The sequence below is a fragment of the Clarias gariepinus genome, chromosome 26, assembly GCF_024256425.1.
Source record: "Clarias gariepinus isolate MV-2021 ecotype Netherlands chromosome 26, CGAR_prim_01v2, whole genome shotgun sequence".
Lineage (NCBI taxonomy): Eukaryota > Metazoa > Chordata > Actinopteri > Siluriformes > Clariidae > Clarias > Clarias gariepinus.
In genome coordinates this window covers 2402774-2421890 of record NC_071125.1, presented here as the reverse complement: position 1 = coordinate 2421890, position 19117 = coordinate 2402774, and the positions used below count along the sequence as shown (strand labels likewise).

General features: G+C 38.6%; 1 protein-coding gene across 1 annotated transcript; it reads right to left on the bottom strand.

Annotated features, from left to right (window-relative positions):
* Positions 1–5599: 5599 nt before the first annotated feature.
* ica1 (islet cell autoantigen 1) lies at positions 5600–17236 on the bottom strand. Its single transcript, XM_053487334.1, has 13 exons — positions 17156–17236; positions 15482–15511; positions 15181–15352; positions 15023–15095; positions 14112–14235; positions 13639–13837; positions 12200–12325; positions 11737–11844; positions 11141–11238; positions 11009–11058; positions 9478–9750; positions 9205–9294; positions 5600–6496 (listed from the first exon to the last, which is right to left on the bottom strand). Exons 2-13 carry the CDS (start codon positions 15496–15498, stop codon positions 6375–6377), a joined length of 1452 nt encoding a protein of 483 aa, XP_053343309.1. The 5' UTR covers positions 15499–15511; positions 17156–17236; the 3' UTR covers positions 5600–6374.
* Positions 17237–19117: the final 1881 nt, after the last annotated feature.

Genomic DNA, 19117 nt, shown 5'->3' with positions numbered 1-19117 from the left:
GGCCCACAGGAGGAGAAGATATGCTACTTTAAAATTTAAATGTTTTCATATTTTATATCATAAGAAAAATTAGACCTTGAAAAAAAAACATTAGTTCATCTCAAAATTCAACAGATGGCACTGTACGTTTTTTTTTTATGCGCTTATGAGTTAAATTAAATTCCATGCGAATTAAGTCGCGTGCACATCTAGTAAACAAATAAATAAATAAAATGCACTATCCTTTACAGCAGTTCCGTCATACCTGCAGACTTTGATTCTTAATTTATTCATTTAGTTCTATGACATGGAGCAATAAAAAAAAACTCTCTACTACTCTTGCCTTAAAAAGCTAATCGCTGAATTTTAAAGTTGTTCATCCCTGTTCGAAAAATTTATATTGGAACGGAATATTTGTAAAATATTCATACTTATTGAATCGCAATACACTTCCAATCAGCACCTTGGTTTCGTGATATTGTATCAGATGGCTGCTACTGATTCCGTTCTCTGATGTATAGTAGATTTGGTTTTTTATGAGTAAATTTTTATCATTACTGTTGGGCTTTTTAATGTTACAGGTCAAAGGTATTAGAATACTGTGAGTGTTTACTCAAGGTTTAAAAGATCTAACACTCATTTCATATCAGAAATGTAAAAAATAAATAAATAAACCCTTATGACAGTAAGTACTAATAATATACAATCTTGTCATGTTTTAGTTTTTATGTGTTGTTCATATAGTTGTTTATTATTATTATTATTATTATTATTATTATTATATCCGTCCATCCATCCATCTAGGAGCCTCGGTAGTCCAACTAGGGACAGTGGAGACCCGTAGTGATCATTTGTACTGTACAACCGTTTACTGAAATTAGTATATATGTGTAAGGCATCTCTTTCCATGTTAAACTCCTACACTTCAAAAATAGAAGTAGCAAAAAAAAAAAAAAAACATTACATTTTGCTTGCTAGGTGGAAGAAGTGAGAAATGCTAACACTTCACTCCCTGCACTGATATGAAAATCATCTTGAAAATGTGTTAATCAATACCTTTTAGCATCTCAGGTAGCACCACACTGTTCAAACTCTTCTCCTTCTTCTTTTTCTGTGTTCTCTCAGGTGTAAAGTCGTTCCTGTTCTTGCTTAAGTTTTATAAAGCTATAAGCAGTCATTTTTTTCACCAGACACTGTGGAGCTCCAGAAAAACCCATCTACGCTGTTACTGTGATATCACAAGTCGTTTTTCTCATGAGGTCAACGCTATGGCGGCGCAGAGGCTTAGCGGGTAGCATTGTTTCCTCACACCTCCTGGGGTTCGAATCTTACCTCCGGGCTATTTTTCAGGGGTTCAAATGCTTGGGAAATACTGTGGAGTACCTGATTTGTGTTTTTCCAGGATATCTGTAGAGTATTGGGTGTGTGCGAGCTTCTGCCTTGGGACGACGTATTACACTGTCCCTGACTTGCGCCAGGATCCCTCGGATAGCTCCAGACCCCTGCGACAGACCTCTGCCCTGTGCAACTGTCCACAACAATGTAGTGCTACATCTATCATTAAGTGATCACTACAACACAATCCCTTAAATAAACTCTAATAAGCCATATACAGTATATACAGGGGTTGGACAAGGAAACTGAAACGCCTGGTTTTAGACCACAATAATTCATTAGTATTGTGTAGGGCCTCCTTTTGCAGCCAATACAGCATTGATTCGTCTTGGGAATGACGGATACGAGTCCTGCACAGGTCACTACGTGATGCTGGTGGAGGAAAACGTTTCCTGACTCGCTCCTCCAAGTGGCTCAATAATATTTAGATCTGGTGACCGTGCAGGCCGTGGGAGATGTTCAACTTCACTGTCATGTTCATCAAACCACTCCGTCACCAGTCTTGAAGGGGGGATTTGTGCATTATCATCCTGATACACGGCACCAGCTTTAGGATACAATGTTTGAACCATTGTTTGTGCACATGGTCCTCCAGAACGGTTCGGTAGTCCTTGGCAGTGTCTAGCACAAGTATTGGGCCTGGGGAATGCCATGATATTGCAGCCCAAACCATCACTGATCCACCCCCATGCAACAGTCTGGGTGGTCCGCTTCTTTGGGGCTTCTCCACACCGTAACTCTCCCGGATGTGGGAAAGACAGTGATGCTGGACTCATCAGAAAACAATACGTTTCACATTGTCCACAGCCTAAGATTTTCGGTGCTTTGACCATTAAAACCAACAGTTGGCATTGGCACGAGTCACCAAAGGTTTCTATAGCAGCCCGGCCATGTACACTGACCCTGTGGAGCTCCCAACCAACAGTTTTGGTGGAAACAGGAGAGTCGAGGTGCACATTTAATTCTGCAGTGAGTCAGGCAGCCGTGATTTTATGTTTTTTGGATAGAATTTGCGTTAGCACCCGGACATCCCTTTCAAACAGCTTCCTCTTGTGGCCACAGTTACTCCTGTTGGATGTGGTGTAAGCATATTTTAGTTAAATATACTTGTGTATGCAGCAACCTAACAATATGATAATATTAATCAATATATCAATAAATAGTGAAATAATATAGAAGTAGGTATAGAGCATAAAACAATGGGTTCACTTAGAGGTGAGATAAGAAAAGCAGATGACTATGAGACAGGTCATAAAACATAAACAGTAAGGGGATGGGTAGTGATACTCAGTGTACAGTGTGTACCCAAAGTACATGGGGAAAAAAACCCTAAAGGTGACCAAGACATGAACTTTACTTATTTTATAATTAGCTGTTATTGTGTATGATAAATAGACAAGATAAGGCGCCAGGGGCCGGACCCGACAGAGACACGAGCATAAAATAAGGCGCCAGGTGGCGGACCCGACAAAGACATGAGCACACTTAATAAAGGATTGAAATAAGTGTTGGATACACGTGCTACACGTGCACCTGCAGTGGCGTGCACATGTCTAAGTAAGAATAATAACCAAAAGACACACAATCAGTTTTAGGAGTTTAATAAGAAGTAGAGACAACACAAAATAGTGTGTGCATCTACATAATAACAAACAAGGGGATACATGAAAAATTCGGTATAAAAATACAAAGTATAAGGCCCACCATTATAGTACAAAATACTTAGGGGGCCTGGGTAAGCATTAACTTTTCTGAGCCAGAACAACACCCACAGGAAGATCAGTAAGGGGGACAAAAGCCGTATGCCGCGGTTCAGAATTGGTGCAGGTGCTGGAGGAAAATCCATTTGGGTACCAACAGTTGCACCCTCGTTAGTTTGTGTACTAACGGACACTTTAAAATCGGTCTGAGTGGCAACACTTACATGACAAACAGGCCTTAGAACAGAAGGAGCGCCAGACTCTGGCCGTACAGGTCTAAAGGCATGAGGAGAAGGGCTGTTTACTTCCAGATGAAGTCTCTTAGAAGGACCAGGGTTGGAGTCATCCTTCCTGAAATACGTAAGCCCTCTCCCCTGTATAAATTACATCAACCACACAGACGTCCGACACTCAGCCTGGACACAGAGGCCCACAGAGGCCATGGCCGGTTCAGTAGGGTTATAATCTGTACTGCCCGAGTCGTCCAGAGGGATGCAATGAGCACTTGGGCAAGTATAATTAGCTAAAATATGTAAGTACATCAAATTGGGAAACAAGACAAAAATTTTTAAATAAAGAGATGCTTACCCATGGGCTGTCTTTTGAGAACTGTAGAATAAACCAGGAAAAACTAGGAATGTATAGTAAAATGAATTGCCACCCTAATTTTTTTTTTATAATTTAAACAAGAGAAGTGTAAAGATAATGCAAAGTAATTTGCAAGGAAACTGAATTATAATGGGAAAAAATATAATCACAAGGTACAGATGACGTAACATAATGGGAGAATTCCTTGGGAAAAGTTTGCCTATAATAATTTAATAGGTTAATAATTTGGTAAGGAGGGAAACAAAGAACTAAGGGAGGAGACAAGGTGTGCATCTCTCCCCTTGAAAACCGTATATAATGAGCCTGCATGTAACTGTCTGACAGTCTGCTCTTAATCATGCTTGGATTTACGTCCTAAGCATTTGAAGTGCGGCTCACTTTTTAAGGGTTTTTTGCTGCAATAAATCCTGCTTACTTCACCAGATCTGCGCAGTCCTGAGTCGTTCTTTGGTTCTTTTTGACTAGAGATACAGCGTTTGTTTAATATTTTTAATTAAGGTAACATTAACTAGTGGAAGATAAAAATCTCTCACAGTGACCCTTGGTGGTATGCTGATATTTCCCTGGATACCGTGTCTTGGTCACAGATGCGCCAGCGAGACGCGCACCAACAATTTGTCTCTTTGAACTCTGATATGTCACCCATAATGTTGTGTACTGCAATATTTTAAGCAAAACTGTGCTATTACTCTGCTAATGAAACCTTGACACTCTGTTCTTACTGGTGGAATGTGCAGTCAATGAAGATTGGCCATCAGACTGGTCAAGCTTTGTGACATGGTGCATTATCCTGCTGGAAGTAGCCATCAGAGGATGGGTACATGGTGGTCATAAAGGGATGGACATGGTCAGAAACAATGCTCTGGCAGCCTGTGGCATTTAAACGATGCTCAATTGGCACTACGGGGCCTAAAGTGTGCCAAGAAAACATCCCCCACACCATTACACCACCACCACCAGCCTGCACAGTGGTAACAAGGCATGATGGATCCATGTTCTCATTCTGTTTACACCAAATTCTGACTCTACCATTTGAATGTCTCAACAGAAATCAAGACTCATCAGACCAGGCAACATTGTTTCAGTCTTCAACTGTCCAATGTTGGTGAGCTCGTGCAAATTGTAGCCTCTTTTTCCTATTTGTAGTGGAGATGAGTGGTAACCGGTGGGGTCTTCTGCTGTTGTAGCCCATCCGCCTCAAGGTTGTGCGTGTTGTGGCTTCACAAATGCTTTGCTGCATACCTCGGTTGTAACGAGTGGTTATTTCAGTCAAAGTTGCTCTTCTATCAGCTTGAATCAGTCGGCCCATTCTCCTCTGACCTCTAGCATCAACAAGGCATTTTCGCCTGCAGGACTGCCGCATACTGCATGTTTTTCCCTTTTTACACCATTCTTTGTAAAACCCTAGAAATGGATGTGCATGAAAATCCCAGTAACTAAGCAGATTGTGAAATACTCAGACCGGCCCGTCTGGCACCAACAACCATGCCACGCTCAAAATTGCTTAAATCACCTTTCTTTTCCATTCTGACATTCAGTTTGGAGTTCAGGAGATTGTCTTGACCAGGACCACACCCCTAAATGCATTGAAGCAACTGCCATGTGATTGGTTGATTAGATAATTGCATTAATGAGAAATTGAACAGGTGAATGTTCAACAGGTGAATGTGATTGAATAATCACTTAGGTAAGTGTGTATATATATATATATATATATATATATATATATATAAACTGTATAGCACTGCATAAAACAGACTTATCTTAAAATTAAATGTTTTATTTTGTATATCTTCATGCTCTTATGAAGTCACATTTGTACAGTATATGAGAGAAATAATAATAATAATAATAATAATAATAATAATAATAACAGGGAAAAATATATTTTAAAACTAAAGATAATACATGATACACACCAGAAGGTTCTGTGGCACTGTTATAATGTATAATAATCACAACATATGTAGTAAAATTCATAATGCATACCATTGATATAAATGCATCTTAATAAATAATCTGAACTAACTCCAAATAAATATAAACATCTTAATAAATAATAATAATAATAATAATAATAATAATAATAATCAGTAAAGTGCCTTTATGTTATAAATGTACTTAGTACTAGTGTTATCTAACGGCATTCATGAGAACTTCCCTTCGGGTTTTGTTAATCGAGTCCTCCAGTAATATTTTTGCTTTTTGCTCAGCAGGGATGCTTTATAATTTTATCTAATTTTATTAATGTTGATAAACAAAACAACTGTCCATTTGGAGCGGTTATAAATATATACAATCAATGGCGCTAAAAGTGTGAATAATTTTTTAAACCTCCTTTATCATCTCAATTATGAAAGAATGAATAAGTAAGCAAATAAATAAATAAAGATTTAATATTTTTTAGAAATTAATAAAATGATGTTCTTATGGTGTAAGGAAACTTGGAGCTGATTTTTTTACATAATCCTGAACGTACGCTGATGATTGGCGTACAGTAATGTGACCTGCACACTGTTTGTGTTTCTTGTGCTAATAAAACCCAAGAGTACTTTACATGAGAACTATTTAAATCTGTCTTAATACAGGAACTTTGATCCACTTTTGTACATGTCTCTCCACTCCGCCCATGTTAAATAGATGACGTTTAAGTGAGCGTTTTAAAGATGGCCGCCGTGTGGATGGAATTTACTACGCGGCAAAGAGCTCGTGCTCCCTGTCTGTTCTGCCGACTGCGTCCGGGTTGGTGAGAGGATCCAAATCGGCGAACAGGTTAAACCACGCAGAGCGATCCTTCGCAACTTCACTGGTGTCTGTTCATCACACACACACACACACACACACACACACACACACACACACACACACACAAAACACTGAGGAAAAACTGGAACTCCTGTGACTGCATTGACAAACACTAATTTAAAAAATATAAGCAACGTTCAAATCTGATTTCTGATAAACTTGCTTATTAACGTAAAGCACAGTATGGTGATGAGACTCTTAGCCGCAGTAAAACATCTGAAAACACCTTGTGTCGGGTCTATGTGTGTGTGAACTATACACACAATCATTCACCAACACCACTTGGACATTACAGGGAACTCAAGTGGGAGTTATTGCCACATCTCCCGTACAGTCCTGACCTCACGCCAAGACATTTCCACATGATTGGGCCATTAAAGAAAAGTCCAGGTTTGACTTGAATGTCAATCGTATTTAGAGCTTGTTAAGAAAAACGTATTTTAATTCTATGTGTGTTGCACTTCATACCCCGCTGGTCTAGTGAATACTAGTGATGGGAAGTTTAGATCATTTTAGTGACTTGTTTTTTTAATCTCGTTCATCAGAATGAACAAATATTTTTTGAGTAATTTAGTTAAATTTGTTCTTTTAATCAGAGCTAAAATAAAATGTTACATTTTCAATAAACAGACCCGCAATACATCTACAGTCGTGGCCAAAAGTTTTGAGAATGACACAAATATTATTTTTTAAGTTTGCTGCTAAACTGCTTTTAGATCTTTGTTTCGGTTGTTTCTGTGATGTACTGAAATATAATTACAAGCACTTCATGCGTTTCAAAGGCTTTTATCGACAATTACATGACATTTATGCAAAGAGTCAGTATTTGCAGTGTTGGCCCTTCTTTTTCAGGACCTCTGCAATTCGACTGGGCATGCTCTCAATCAACTTCTGGGCCAAATCCTGACTGATAGCAACCCATTCTTTCATAATCACTTCTTGGAGTTTGTCAGAATTTGTGGTTTTTTGTTTGTCCACAAATGACCACAAGTTCTCAATGGGATTAGGATCTGGGGAGTTTCCAGGCCATGGACCCAAAATTTCGACGTTTTGGTCCCCGAGCCACTTAGTTATCACTTTTGCTTTATGGTGCTCCGTCATTATCAGGCTGGAAAGTGCGTTGTTCTTCACCAAACTGTTGTTGGATTGTTGGAAGAAGTTGCTGTTGGAGGGTGTTTTGGTACCATTCTCTATTCATGGCTGTGTTTTCAAGCAAAACTGTGAGTGAGCTCACTCCCTTGGATGAGAAGCAACCCTACACATGAATGGTCTCAGGATGCTTTACTGTTGGCAAGACACAGGACTGATGGTAGCGCTCACCTTTTCTTCTCCGGACAAGCCTTTTTCCAGATGCCTTAAACAATCAGAAAATCAAATTCAAATTTTATTTGTCAAAGAGGCTGCATCGGAGAATATGACTTTGCCCCAGTCCTCAGCAGTCCATTCACCATACTTTCTGCAGAAGATCAATCTGACCCTGATGTTATTTTTGGAGAGAAGTGGCTTCTTTGCTGCCCTTCTTGACACCAGGCCATCTTCCAAAAGTCTTTGCCTGACTGTGCGTGCTGATGCGCTCACACCTGCTTGCTGCCATTCCTGAGCAAGCTCTGCACTGGTGGCACTCCGATCCCGCAGCTGAATCCTCTTTAGGAGACGATCCTGGCGCTTGCTGGATTTTCTTGGGCGCCCTGAAGCCTTCTTAACAAGAATTTAACCATTTTCCTTGAAGTTCTTGATGATCCTATAAATTGTTGATTTAGGTGCAATCTTAGTAGCCACAATATCCTTGCCTGTGAAGCCATTTTTATGCAATGCAATGATGGCTGTACGCGTTTCTTTGCAGGTCACCATGGTTACCAATGGAAGAACAATGATTTCAAGCATCACCCTCCTTTTAACATGTCAAGTCTGCCATTCTAACCCAATCAGCCTGACATAATGATCTCCAGCCTTGTGCTCGTCAACATTTTCACCTGAGTTAAAAAGAAATGATCTCAGCAGGTCCTTTAATGACAGCAATGAAAAGGTCTTTTTGGGATTAAGTTAATTTTTATGGCAAAGAAGGACTATGCAATTCATCTGATCACTCTTTATAACATTCTGGAGTATATGCAAATTGGTATTATAAAAACTTAAGCAGCAACTTTTTCGATTTTCCAATATGTATGTAATCCTCAAAACTTTTGACAACGACTGTACATACACAAATTTTGGCTGTAGTTCCAGTAATGTAAATATTACAATGCAGCCAAGGACATAGTATAATAAACAGAATGAGTAGCTCACCTCTTATATCTTCCAGTCTAAATCGTTTGTTCTTATAAATCTACTGCACTGCATAGCGTCTATGGGAGTCATGTGACAAAAGAACCAACGACTAGGAGTAGAGGACTCGTTGAGAAGAACCGCTCAATTCTGTTTTCTGTATTTTGCAATGATTTGCGCATGCAGGCCAAGTAGAAAATGAACTAATCACTCTCTGAGACTACTCGTTCTTCTGAGTCACATTAAAGACTTGTTCAAAAAGAATGAATCGTTCATGATCGACCCATCACTAGTGAATACCTTTGTGAAGTCAAACATAAATAAATTCAAGAATTGCAATCAGTGTTCCAAGCTTAATGTTTAGTTTTAGTGTCACAAGTCTAAATATAAATGTAAATATAAGATTTAACAGATATGCGTCAGGTGATGATGTGGTGTTTACAGTACTCACCTCTTACTGTCTGTTTGGACGTGATCCGATTGGCTGCCTTGGTTTGGTCACTCTGCCCTGTGGAGCTGTGTAGATTATCCATAATCCATCCTGCAATGACAGCAGGAGAGAATTTATAATCATTATTTATTTTTATTAATAAGAAATCTTATATAAGGGTTATTTTTCATGTGTTAATTTCTCTTCAGTCGCTTAGTCATAGCTGTAGCTAACACCATAAACATTATTTGTTATTCGTAACCGACGCGAGTTCTGGTAGATGTTCTTGCGTACCTGACGCTGCAGACTGCAGGTTGTGAACGTTTTGGTCGAGAAGTTGTGATGGGAGGAAAAACGAAGCAGCTCCCGCTTCCTCTTCATTCTCAGGCTGAGCGCCTGTGACCGCAGACGTCCCTCCATCCAGACTCTCGTCCTCCCCGAAGACTTCCCTCCACTCTCGGGAGAAATCTGCGTCCTCCATTGAGCTGGAGCTGAGGAGCTCGGTGAGCATGCTCAGGCCATCATTCTCCTGCGCTCTGGCGATGTACGCAGGCTCCTCGTCGGCTCCTGAACACACCCAAGACGTTCACGGTATGTTTCTAGAGCTTCTTGACTTGCTTCATTATTAAGGTCTTAGGACTATTCTTATAATTCTTCATAATTTGCTGAAAAAATATATTTTTTAAAACACTATGTATTAATAACATTTTAAAAAGGTGTATTTTATTAAAGTAATACTATATTAGTATAAAAGAACCTCTTTCATGTACATGCCACAAGAATCAATAATAGGGATGCGGAATGACCAGGAATCACCTGATTAACAATATTATCACTGTTAGATCTGTATTGTGATTCTATGATAGTACTTCAGAATACAAATTTTATCCTTTCTGGAGATGAGTTCTTAATGCGAAATTTCGTATTGCAAATTGCATTTTCTCATAGAAATTAATGTAAATGCAGATAATCTGTTCCACTCACTCTCATTTACTCATTTTTTATACTGCTTTATCATGTTTTTAGGGTCGCGGGGGCCTGGGGCCTATCCCAGGAGGCTTCGGGAATCGAGGCTGGCCGGGAATCGAACCCAGGCCCTGGAGGTGTTAGTGCTATGAAATAATTAGACCTTACACCTCACTTAACCTAGATTTATGATTCCTCTTGGCACCAGCTGATTTCTGGGACCCATGGTACTATGTCTTCACTAAATCTTACACAAATTGCAAAAAAAATGCACATAAAAAAATTCTCTTGGCTTTCCACTGACGCAAACAAGTTTTGAACGACTTCCGGGCATATGCGCAAGTAAGCCATTTAGCTCAGTTTGTTGCTAGTTCTCGTATGCTGAAAATGCTGTGTATGCCGAGGCAACATTTCTTGCTAAATTTTAGTTCTTAACGCGAACATTTGTAGGGCGGCCGTTTCATGACTATAAATATCCCAATTTGATATAATTTATTTTATGTTTTTGAGATTTTAGTCAGTGTGGAGATATTTGTAGATACAGTACATGAATTGCCACAAAATATGAGATGCATTACTGAATATAATTCAGCTAATTAATAAAATTAAGAAGCATGTCACTGTAATTTATGGCCCGTCAGTGTGGTACAGTGGAACCTCGGATTGCGAGTAACACGGTCTGCGAGTGTTCCGCAAGACGAGCCAAGATATTAAATAAAATTTGACTTGAAAAACGAACAAGTCTTGGTTTACGAGTAACGAGTATCATGTTTCACGCATGCGCTTCTTGTTTTGACACCGAACGTCACGTGATCACAACTGAGCCAACGGTTTTATTCCTACGTTGCTGAATTTCTACCTGACTGCTTCGTGTCCTCATTTAGATCCCCGTCGTCTATTGAAATTAGCCTGTAAAGATATAGAACAGTCACATCAAACGTTCAACTAAGGAAAAAGAGAAACGTATAACGAGATGAAAAACGTCTCTGACGTGTCCTCTATGGCAGGGCTCGATTCCTCGTCTTCTGTTTTTATCTTGTTTTTTTTCTTCGCCCGTTTCTTTGCTCCTGGATCAGATCCTTTTTTCTCCTGTGTATGACAAACACAAACAAATAGAAATGATGAAAACTCTATTTGATTAAAGGATTATGAGAATTGTATTTTAAATTAGCTTTTTTTGCTGTTATTTGTTTTATCCTTTCACCTTATCCTTTTTCTTAGTTTTTTATTTATTTTTCTTTTAGACTTTCATTTTTCTCTTTTCTTTTGGTGTATACAGCTGTTTTAAGTCTATTTTAATAGTAAATGTGCTGAAATTAGTAATTTATTAATTCAGTGCTGAAAATTAGTAGTGTATTAGGTACATGGGATGTTACAGAGAGTAATTAATAATAACGAATTTGCATGTATTGTCACTTTTTTTTTTTTTCTTTAAAACGGACCGATTATGGTGGCCCCTGTAAACCAGTAAACACCCTGTTTATACAGACATCATTATATTGACGGCTCAGGCTAATGATCACACTTTATTAGCACGTTTCCAGGTGTTAATAGGTCGTAATTTATATGACGAATAGATATCATCACCTCGCTGCCCTTCTCTGCTGAGAGCTCGTACGGCTGGCAGCCTTTAAAACTCTCGTGAATGGCGGCCATGGTGTGAGACGTTTTCTCCCAGAAATGCAGCAGCGTTGTCTGAAAATCAGAAACATCAGAGGAAAAAAAGGCTTAGACTGAATATCAGCTTATAACACAAAACCATGAAAAGAAACACCTTTTACCTTGTCTTTGCTTTTTACTTTGTCTTTGCGTTTTTCTTATAGACGTTTCTTTTACAGTTTTTAATAATTAATATTAATTTGCAGTTTTTAATAATAATTGTGTATGTGTGTGTTTGTGTGTACACAACATTGTTTTTAATCACAAAATTAATGATTTCCTGCACTGAAAATGAGCTGTATATTAGGTATGCAGATTCTATCTAATAATAATAATAATAATACAATGGAATTGTGTTTCTCTGGATGTGGATGAGGACATGGTGACACACCTGGTAGTTAGTGAGGACATGAGACAGAAGGTTACATCGACTGGCTCCCAGTAAATCCACCTTCTGACAAACGTCGTTCTTCAGCTTGTCAAAGCCGGTCTTAGTGAGACGCACCTGAGCCTGAACCTGCATGAGACGAGTGTGTCAAAATGTGTCAAAATAGCACATGGTCCTAAATGACGTTTCTACAATATACACAATACGAATCTCAATATATTACTGGCTGGTAGGGGTGCGATAATTCAGAAAACCTATAACCAAATTAGTTTATTACTAATGTTTAGGTGATGACATCATCGCGCTTGATTCTCACAAATACGGCGAACACGGTGACATCATGCAAGTGTAGGTGTGAGGCTTTATGGAGTGAAGTGAGTAATAGCGTGATGGCAAACACTTTCACGCAGCAAAAATCTCTTAAGTCTGTCTTAACTCGAACAGAACAGCCGCTAGAGTCAGATGGGAGGACTTTGTGCTGGAGGGGGCGTGGCCAAGCGCTGCTGTATGAAGGATGCGAGAGTCAGGTAAGTGGGAAAGGATTCACACCTGAAGAGGATGCGGATAATTACTGACTGTGTGTTGCTGTGAGTCGGGTTTTTATTTCAGTTTTCCACAATGTGTGAAATTCACACACACACACACACAAACTAAATAGCCATATTGTTCTCGGGTATGTATCCTCTTTCACCTTACAGTACCTCATTCTTACAGTAGCTCAAACTTTACTTTGCTTGACTCCGCCCCCGCCACTTGACCACACCCCTTTATGACAGACTTAATCTTAGTTTTCTTAACATTTCAACTTAACACCATCTTTACGCTTTTTTGCTTAATTAATTAATTAATTAATTAATTAATCAATCAGTCAATCAATCAATTAAATAATTCGATTAATTTTATTGCTGCTATTTTGATTTTAGATTCGATTGTTTTCGATTGTTTTTTCATAATGCACATTCATTTAAAGCCATATTTTTATCAAGTATTTATTTTTATAATATTGACTGTTAGAAAACGATGCACAAACAATCTTTACCTTACCTTAAATTTTAAGCTGATAGTTAAATAAAAGCTATTGAGTAATTACGCCACATCAATCGATTGATTAGCGAAACAGTTGTTATTTGCAACACTAACAAGTTTGAATCCCAATGATGCCACCGTCATGCGTCATCGGGACACAAGGGAGTGAAACTGGAGTTGAAGGGGCTTACGTTCTATTCCCAGTCAAACATAGTATATGAAGTGCATCTGTAAGCTTGTGTATGCGGAAAAGGCCTGATAATGATAACAGTGTGTTATAAAGCATCAAAGTAATGACTTACCTGACTGACTTCACGCATCTCAGAGGAAGCACACGTGTGTAAGCCTTCATGCTTGCTAATTTGATCAGTAGCTAGTCATGTGACAGGACAGGAGTTAGCTGGAATGTGACTGACCTTGCGAAACTTCTCCATCTGCTTGTGCGTGTCAGGGTCCAGCTCCTGCGAGACGTCCTTCATCCACAGCAGAGCTCCGCGGTACTCAGTCCTCGCCTGCTCCATCCTGTTTACGGTGAGCCACGTGTCTGAGATGGCTCTGTAGCGGAACGTCTCCACTTCCTGGTACAGGCGGCAGAGCGGGACGCGCAACGCCAGCCTACAGGGGTCAGCACAAGAGCGACTGAACTAAAGGGACTAATCCTGAAAAGAATGACTAGAATGGCTAACAATAAATAAGAAAAGTTAGCATGGGTTGAGTTTTTATATTTGACTATATGCAGAATAATTCCTTTAAGATCTTTATGTCCATCAGAATAAATAAATCGCAAGATATACAGTAATTGTTTATCTGTGCATGCAATGATAACGCATCAGGTTGTCTCTGCACAAATGTGTGTAGTGTGCTAACGGATGCTTCATTTATCACACACCTCTGCTGAGAGGAGAAACAGAGCGCTTTCCCGGTCGCCTGCATGATCTTCCCCGCTCGGCTTTTGTCCTGAGAGCCCTGAGAGCGCAGGAAGCGCCCCAACTCGTTCTCCTCCTGAGACAGAACTGAGACGGGAAAAGCGACAAAAGTTGATCTATATAATGCACACCTCAGCAATTCAACGCAATTCAATTTTTTATGCAGTTACAGGTAAAAATAACAATGCAGAATATCTGTAAACGATTATACAACTAAACTCTTTTTTACTCTTGAGGTTAATGAGTCCTTGAGTCAACGTCAAAATAAACAACTTCTCACAGAAAACTTCATTCCATTGAAGATACTGCGGAGTCTGTTTATGTAGAAATGTACAGTACAAGCCTTGATAAATAAGTGGTTACTGGTTACTATGGAAACAGTAAAACTGGAATGGAAATATTTGTAGATTTTAAATTTTACATTCTTTTCCTAGTGGAATTTTTCTCTTCTTTTTCTGCAGGAAAATCTTCATCTTTTTTTTGACAGTCGTTTAAGCATTTTACTACATATCATACTGTATAAGGTTTTGTACGTGACCAATAAAATTTAAATTTGAAGGTCGAACAAGCGTTAAAAAGAACAGGAAATTGAGCGAGATCGAGATCTATAGGTGGTGGTAATGCAACTTACAGGATACAACCAAAAGCACAGGGCGGTACTAAGATGGAAACAAAGGGAAAAAAAGCATTTAATGTTTTTTTTTTTTTTTTTTGGGGGGGTGATAGACTGGACTGGAGCCCAAGAAGATGAGAGAGACTGAGACCTACAGTTGGCGGTAATGCAACTTACTGGATTCCAACCGCTGTTAAATAACAAGAAAGAAGAAGCAGAAGAAAATCAATTAACAGTGCACTGATTAAAAAGACTACGTACAACAGATTCTCCGCTGATACTGTTCTATCACTTTAAGGAGCTCCATGCACGTCCTCTGCACCGAGTGGAAAACCTGCAGGAGTGAAAGAAATCACATTAAATGAGTGTTAGTAAAAAACAAGCCTTCGCTTAGAAATGAGCCTTGACTTCTCTCTCACCTCCAGTTTGGCATCGAGGTCTGCGTCCGAGGCGACCACATGGTCGTCTTCTTTCTTCCCTGTCACTTTAATCAGCGTCTGTTTGGTCTTCCAGTATTTCTGCTGGAATTTGTTCACCACTGAGGAGTCCTGACTCTGGAGAAAGCGATCGAAGTATTCCCGTGCAAAACCGCTGTGACAACACACACGTTGATGTGTAATTAATCAGAATTTTTCTCTATGAGAATAATTGTTCATTGTTGACTATTATATACAGTATACACACACACACACACACACACACACACACACACACACGTACTGGTGTCCGCTGTCCATGTCTCCAAGTCAGCTGAAAGAAAAGATGTATACAAACAAATGAATAAATAAATACTGATCATACATACAGGTTTATAGAACATTGTCTTATGTCACAGCTCTGCCGTAATCTTGATTCTAACTAGAAGGTGCTTTAATTATCATCTCAGGATTATATTAAAGCACCCGTTCTAATACCTCATGGTTTCCATGGTAACAGCATATTAATAGTAAATAATGGCGGCACAGTAGCTTAGTGGTTAGCACTGTCGCCTTGCGCCTCCAGAGTCGGGGTTTGATTTCCTTGGTGGTCTGTGTGCGTGAAGTTTGCATGTTCTCCCCGTGCTTGGTGAGTTAACTTTGGGTACTCCGGTTTCCTCCCACAGTTCAAAGACGTCTAGATCTGGCTGATTGGCCTTACTTTAGTGTGTGATTGCATGTGTAAATGTTGACTGGAGGTCCTACTATGGTTTTAGAAATGTTGTTTTTAGAAAACTCCACGGTTCCTAGAGGCTACAGAGGCTCTTAGATGGATGGATGGACGGAATAGTACATAATATGTACGAGGTATGTTGACATGTACACTATATTGACAAAAGTATTTGCCCAACTAACTTCATGTCCTCTCTCACTGCATCCATAAATCTCCTCTTTGGTCTTCTGCCTGGCAGTTCCAACCTCAACATCCATCTACCAATATTCACAATCTCACTTTTGAACATGTCCAAACCACCTCAATCTGGCCTTTCTGACTTTATCTCCAAAACGTCTAACATGAATTGTCCCTCTGATGAGCTCATTCTTGATCCTATCCATTGAGGTGTTTCAATCATACAGGTCGCTTATCCCCAGTGAAGAGCAATCTTAATGCTTCAGCTCAACAAGACATCTTGGACTTTGTGGCAGCAGTTTGGGGAAGACCATTTTCTGTTTCAACATGACTGTAGCCCGAGTGGATAGAGCAAGGACTATAAAGACATGGTTTGATGAGCTCGTTGTGGAAGATCTTGACTGGCGCCCACACAGAACCCTGACCTCAACCCCATCAAACACATTAGGGTGAACTGGAACGATGGAGATGGATGCTCTACAGAATGATTGGACATGAATTCCCACAGAAAAAAAAACCCCAAAATGTTGTGGACGGCCTTAAAGGAAGAGTGGAAGCTGTTATAGCTGTTGGGGGACCAACTCCACCTTAAAGTATATGTATTCGGATATAATATCATTACAGGTTTGGCCAAATACATTGTCCATATCGTGTATGTTCAATACAGTATAGTATAGTATAGTATAGTATAGTAAAGTGCAGCCGTTTTACGCTACTGCGCATGCGTAGATTGATCACGGCCTGATTCATTATTTATTCATTAAGCAGCTGCGCAAACACTGCGTTTAAACACTTCTATATCCAATACTATACACTCAGACTGTTAACCAAATGGAATAAAATCCACGTGAAATTATGTATATATCTACAGTTATAATATAATATAATATAATATAATATAATATAATATAATATAATATAATATAATAAGGGTTATTAATTCGTCCGTATTCTGCCGCATAAATATAAACAAATAAACAAACACAGCTTCCGGTTCGGCACAAAAACAAAATACATAATGGCTGACATTTAAAAATGCTCATTATTATTATTTTTGTTTGTTTTTACCTTGTTCCTTAGAAAGGTTACCGTTTTTTTCTTGTTGTTTAAAGCATCCTCTCTGATCTTCGCTCCTCCGACGGTTGCGCGCGATGACGTCACGTCGACGCACGTACAGAACCGACTCATGAATGTGACGACTCGTGATGAACGAATCGGCTCTTTATGATTTGATTTTTCACCTTGTTTTTTGCTTATATTATCGCACATATATTTATTTATAAATCGAAATTTAAATGACAGAAAAACGGAGATAAAATGATAAAATATTAGACTACAAATCTTGGATGTAATGCTGATTGAATCAAACCGCTCGATTCATTTTAAGAGTCGGTTCATAAAAAGTGAATCATACCGAGAATTTTTACTAGTAGATCTCGAAAAACTCACTCACTCACTTACTCACTCACTGTCTATACTTCCTTATTCTGTATACAGGGTCATGGGGGGCCTGGAGCCTATCCGAGGAAACTTCTGGCACAAGACAGGGTACACCCTGGAAGGGCTGCCAATCTATCACACACACACACACACACACACACTGTAATGCACAGTGTCTATAATAGCAGACCCTTTGCTGGGACAAGAAACTGGAATATGCAAAGAATAAAGAATTTCACTGTGCAGTAATGCATATATGACGAATAAAGGCAGAACTTGCAAACTCCATGCACACAGACCCGAGGCGAGAATTGAACTCGGAACCTGGAGGTGCGAAGCAACAGTGCAATCCACTAAATCATCGTGCGGCCTATGTTAAAAAAAATAATATATAATTTTTTTTCTACTATTAAGGAATTTTTTTTTACATAAATTCATTTATCTTCTATAAAACTTATCCTGTATACAATTAGCCTGATTTGCATGTCTTTGGACTGTGGCATGAAGAGAACATGCAAACTCCATGCACACAGACCGGAGACGGGAATCAAACCCTTAACCCTGGTGTGAGAGGCCACAGTGCCAACCAACCAATTTTATTTAACAAATTAATAATGATCAATTAAACCTTCCTAAATTCCTTTTAAATATCTCAAATATTTTCCCAAAATAGTAAATATCCAAGAGTTTAGTTTCTGATTACTGTGCTAAAGAATCAACCCTGCACTTTTAGCCTACATGTTTCTCTATTTAAGATTTAAATCCTTTTAAGTGAGTCATATCGATTTGTGCTAAAGGAGCTCTGACCAAGTATTGTTGTAAATGAATAACATTATATTCAGAAGTTGGACATTTCTGTATTGAAAATATTTTTTGATTGTTCTTAGGAAATATTCTTATATTTTGAAATAAAAAAATATATATAATTATATTATATATATATATAATATATATAATTATATAAATATATAATTTTTTATTTATTTAAATATATTTAATAAATGTAAAAGGAAAATATTACATTTTAAATGTACTGAATCTAGAATATTTCATACCTTTTTTGCTGTTGTTTGCATTTTGCCTGTGTGTGATCAAAATCTCATTATCAGGAGAAATCCTAAACAAAACCACATGTGTGGATTTCTCTTCCTGATGTGACATTTGTCCTCCAACACTACTGTAATAATTATGATGGATGAGATGCTGCTGTCTGTTATTGTCTGAAATATAGCTAGAAAAATAATATTGATTTATGCTTTTAATGCATTTGAAAGGCTAGTAAGAGAAAAAAGAAATGCATATATACAGCACTGTGCATTCAGCCTCCCTTCATTTTTTCATCTTCATGTTTTTTATATATACAGCACTGTGCAAAAGTTGGGAGCTCTTCTATATTTTTTTTATATTTTGCTTCTGAAGAGACAAACTTTCCTGTATTTTAATATAGTCTTGAGAAATAGTTCTCCAGGCCTCCTGAAGGACGTTTTTTGGCTCTCATTTTTGGCAAGTTTTTGTATTTCTTTTTCAGTCCAGTCTTCATACCTGAGCTGTTTCAGAAGATTTTTTTAACGTCATCCACCATAAAACACG

Coding starts and splice junctions, on each gene's coding strand:
- ica1 (XM_053487334.1), bottom strand. Junction 13,838..14,111: donor TGTTTCTCCTCTCAGCAGAG/GTGTGTGATAAA, acceptor TGACCCCTGTAG/GCTGGCGTTGCGCGTCCCGC. Junction 9,295..9,477: donor CCTGCAGTCTGCAGCGTCAG/GTACGCAAGAAC, acceptor CTGTCATTGCAG/GATGGATTATGGATAATCTA.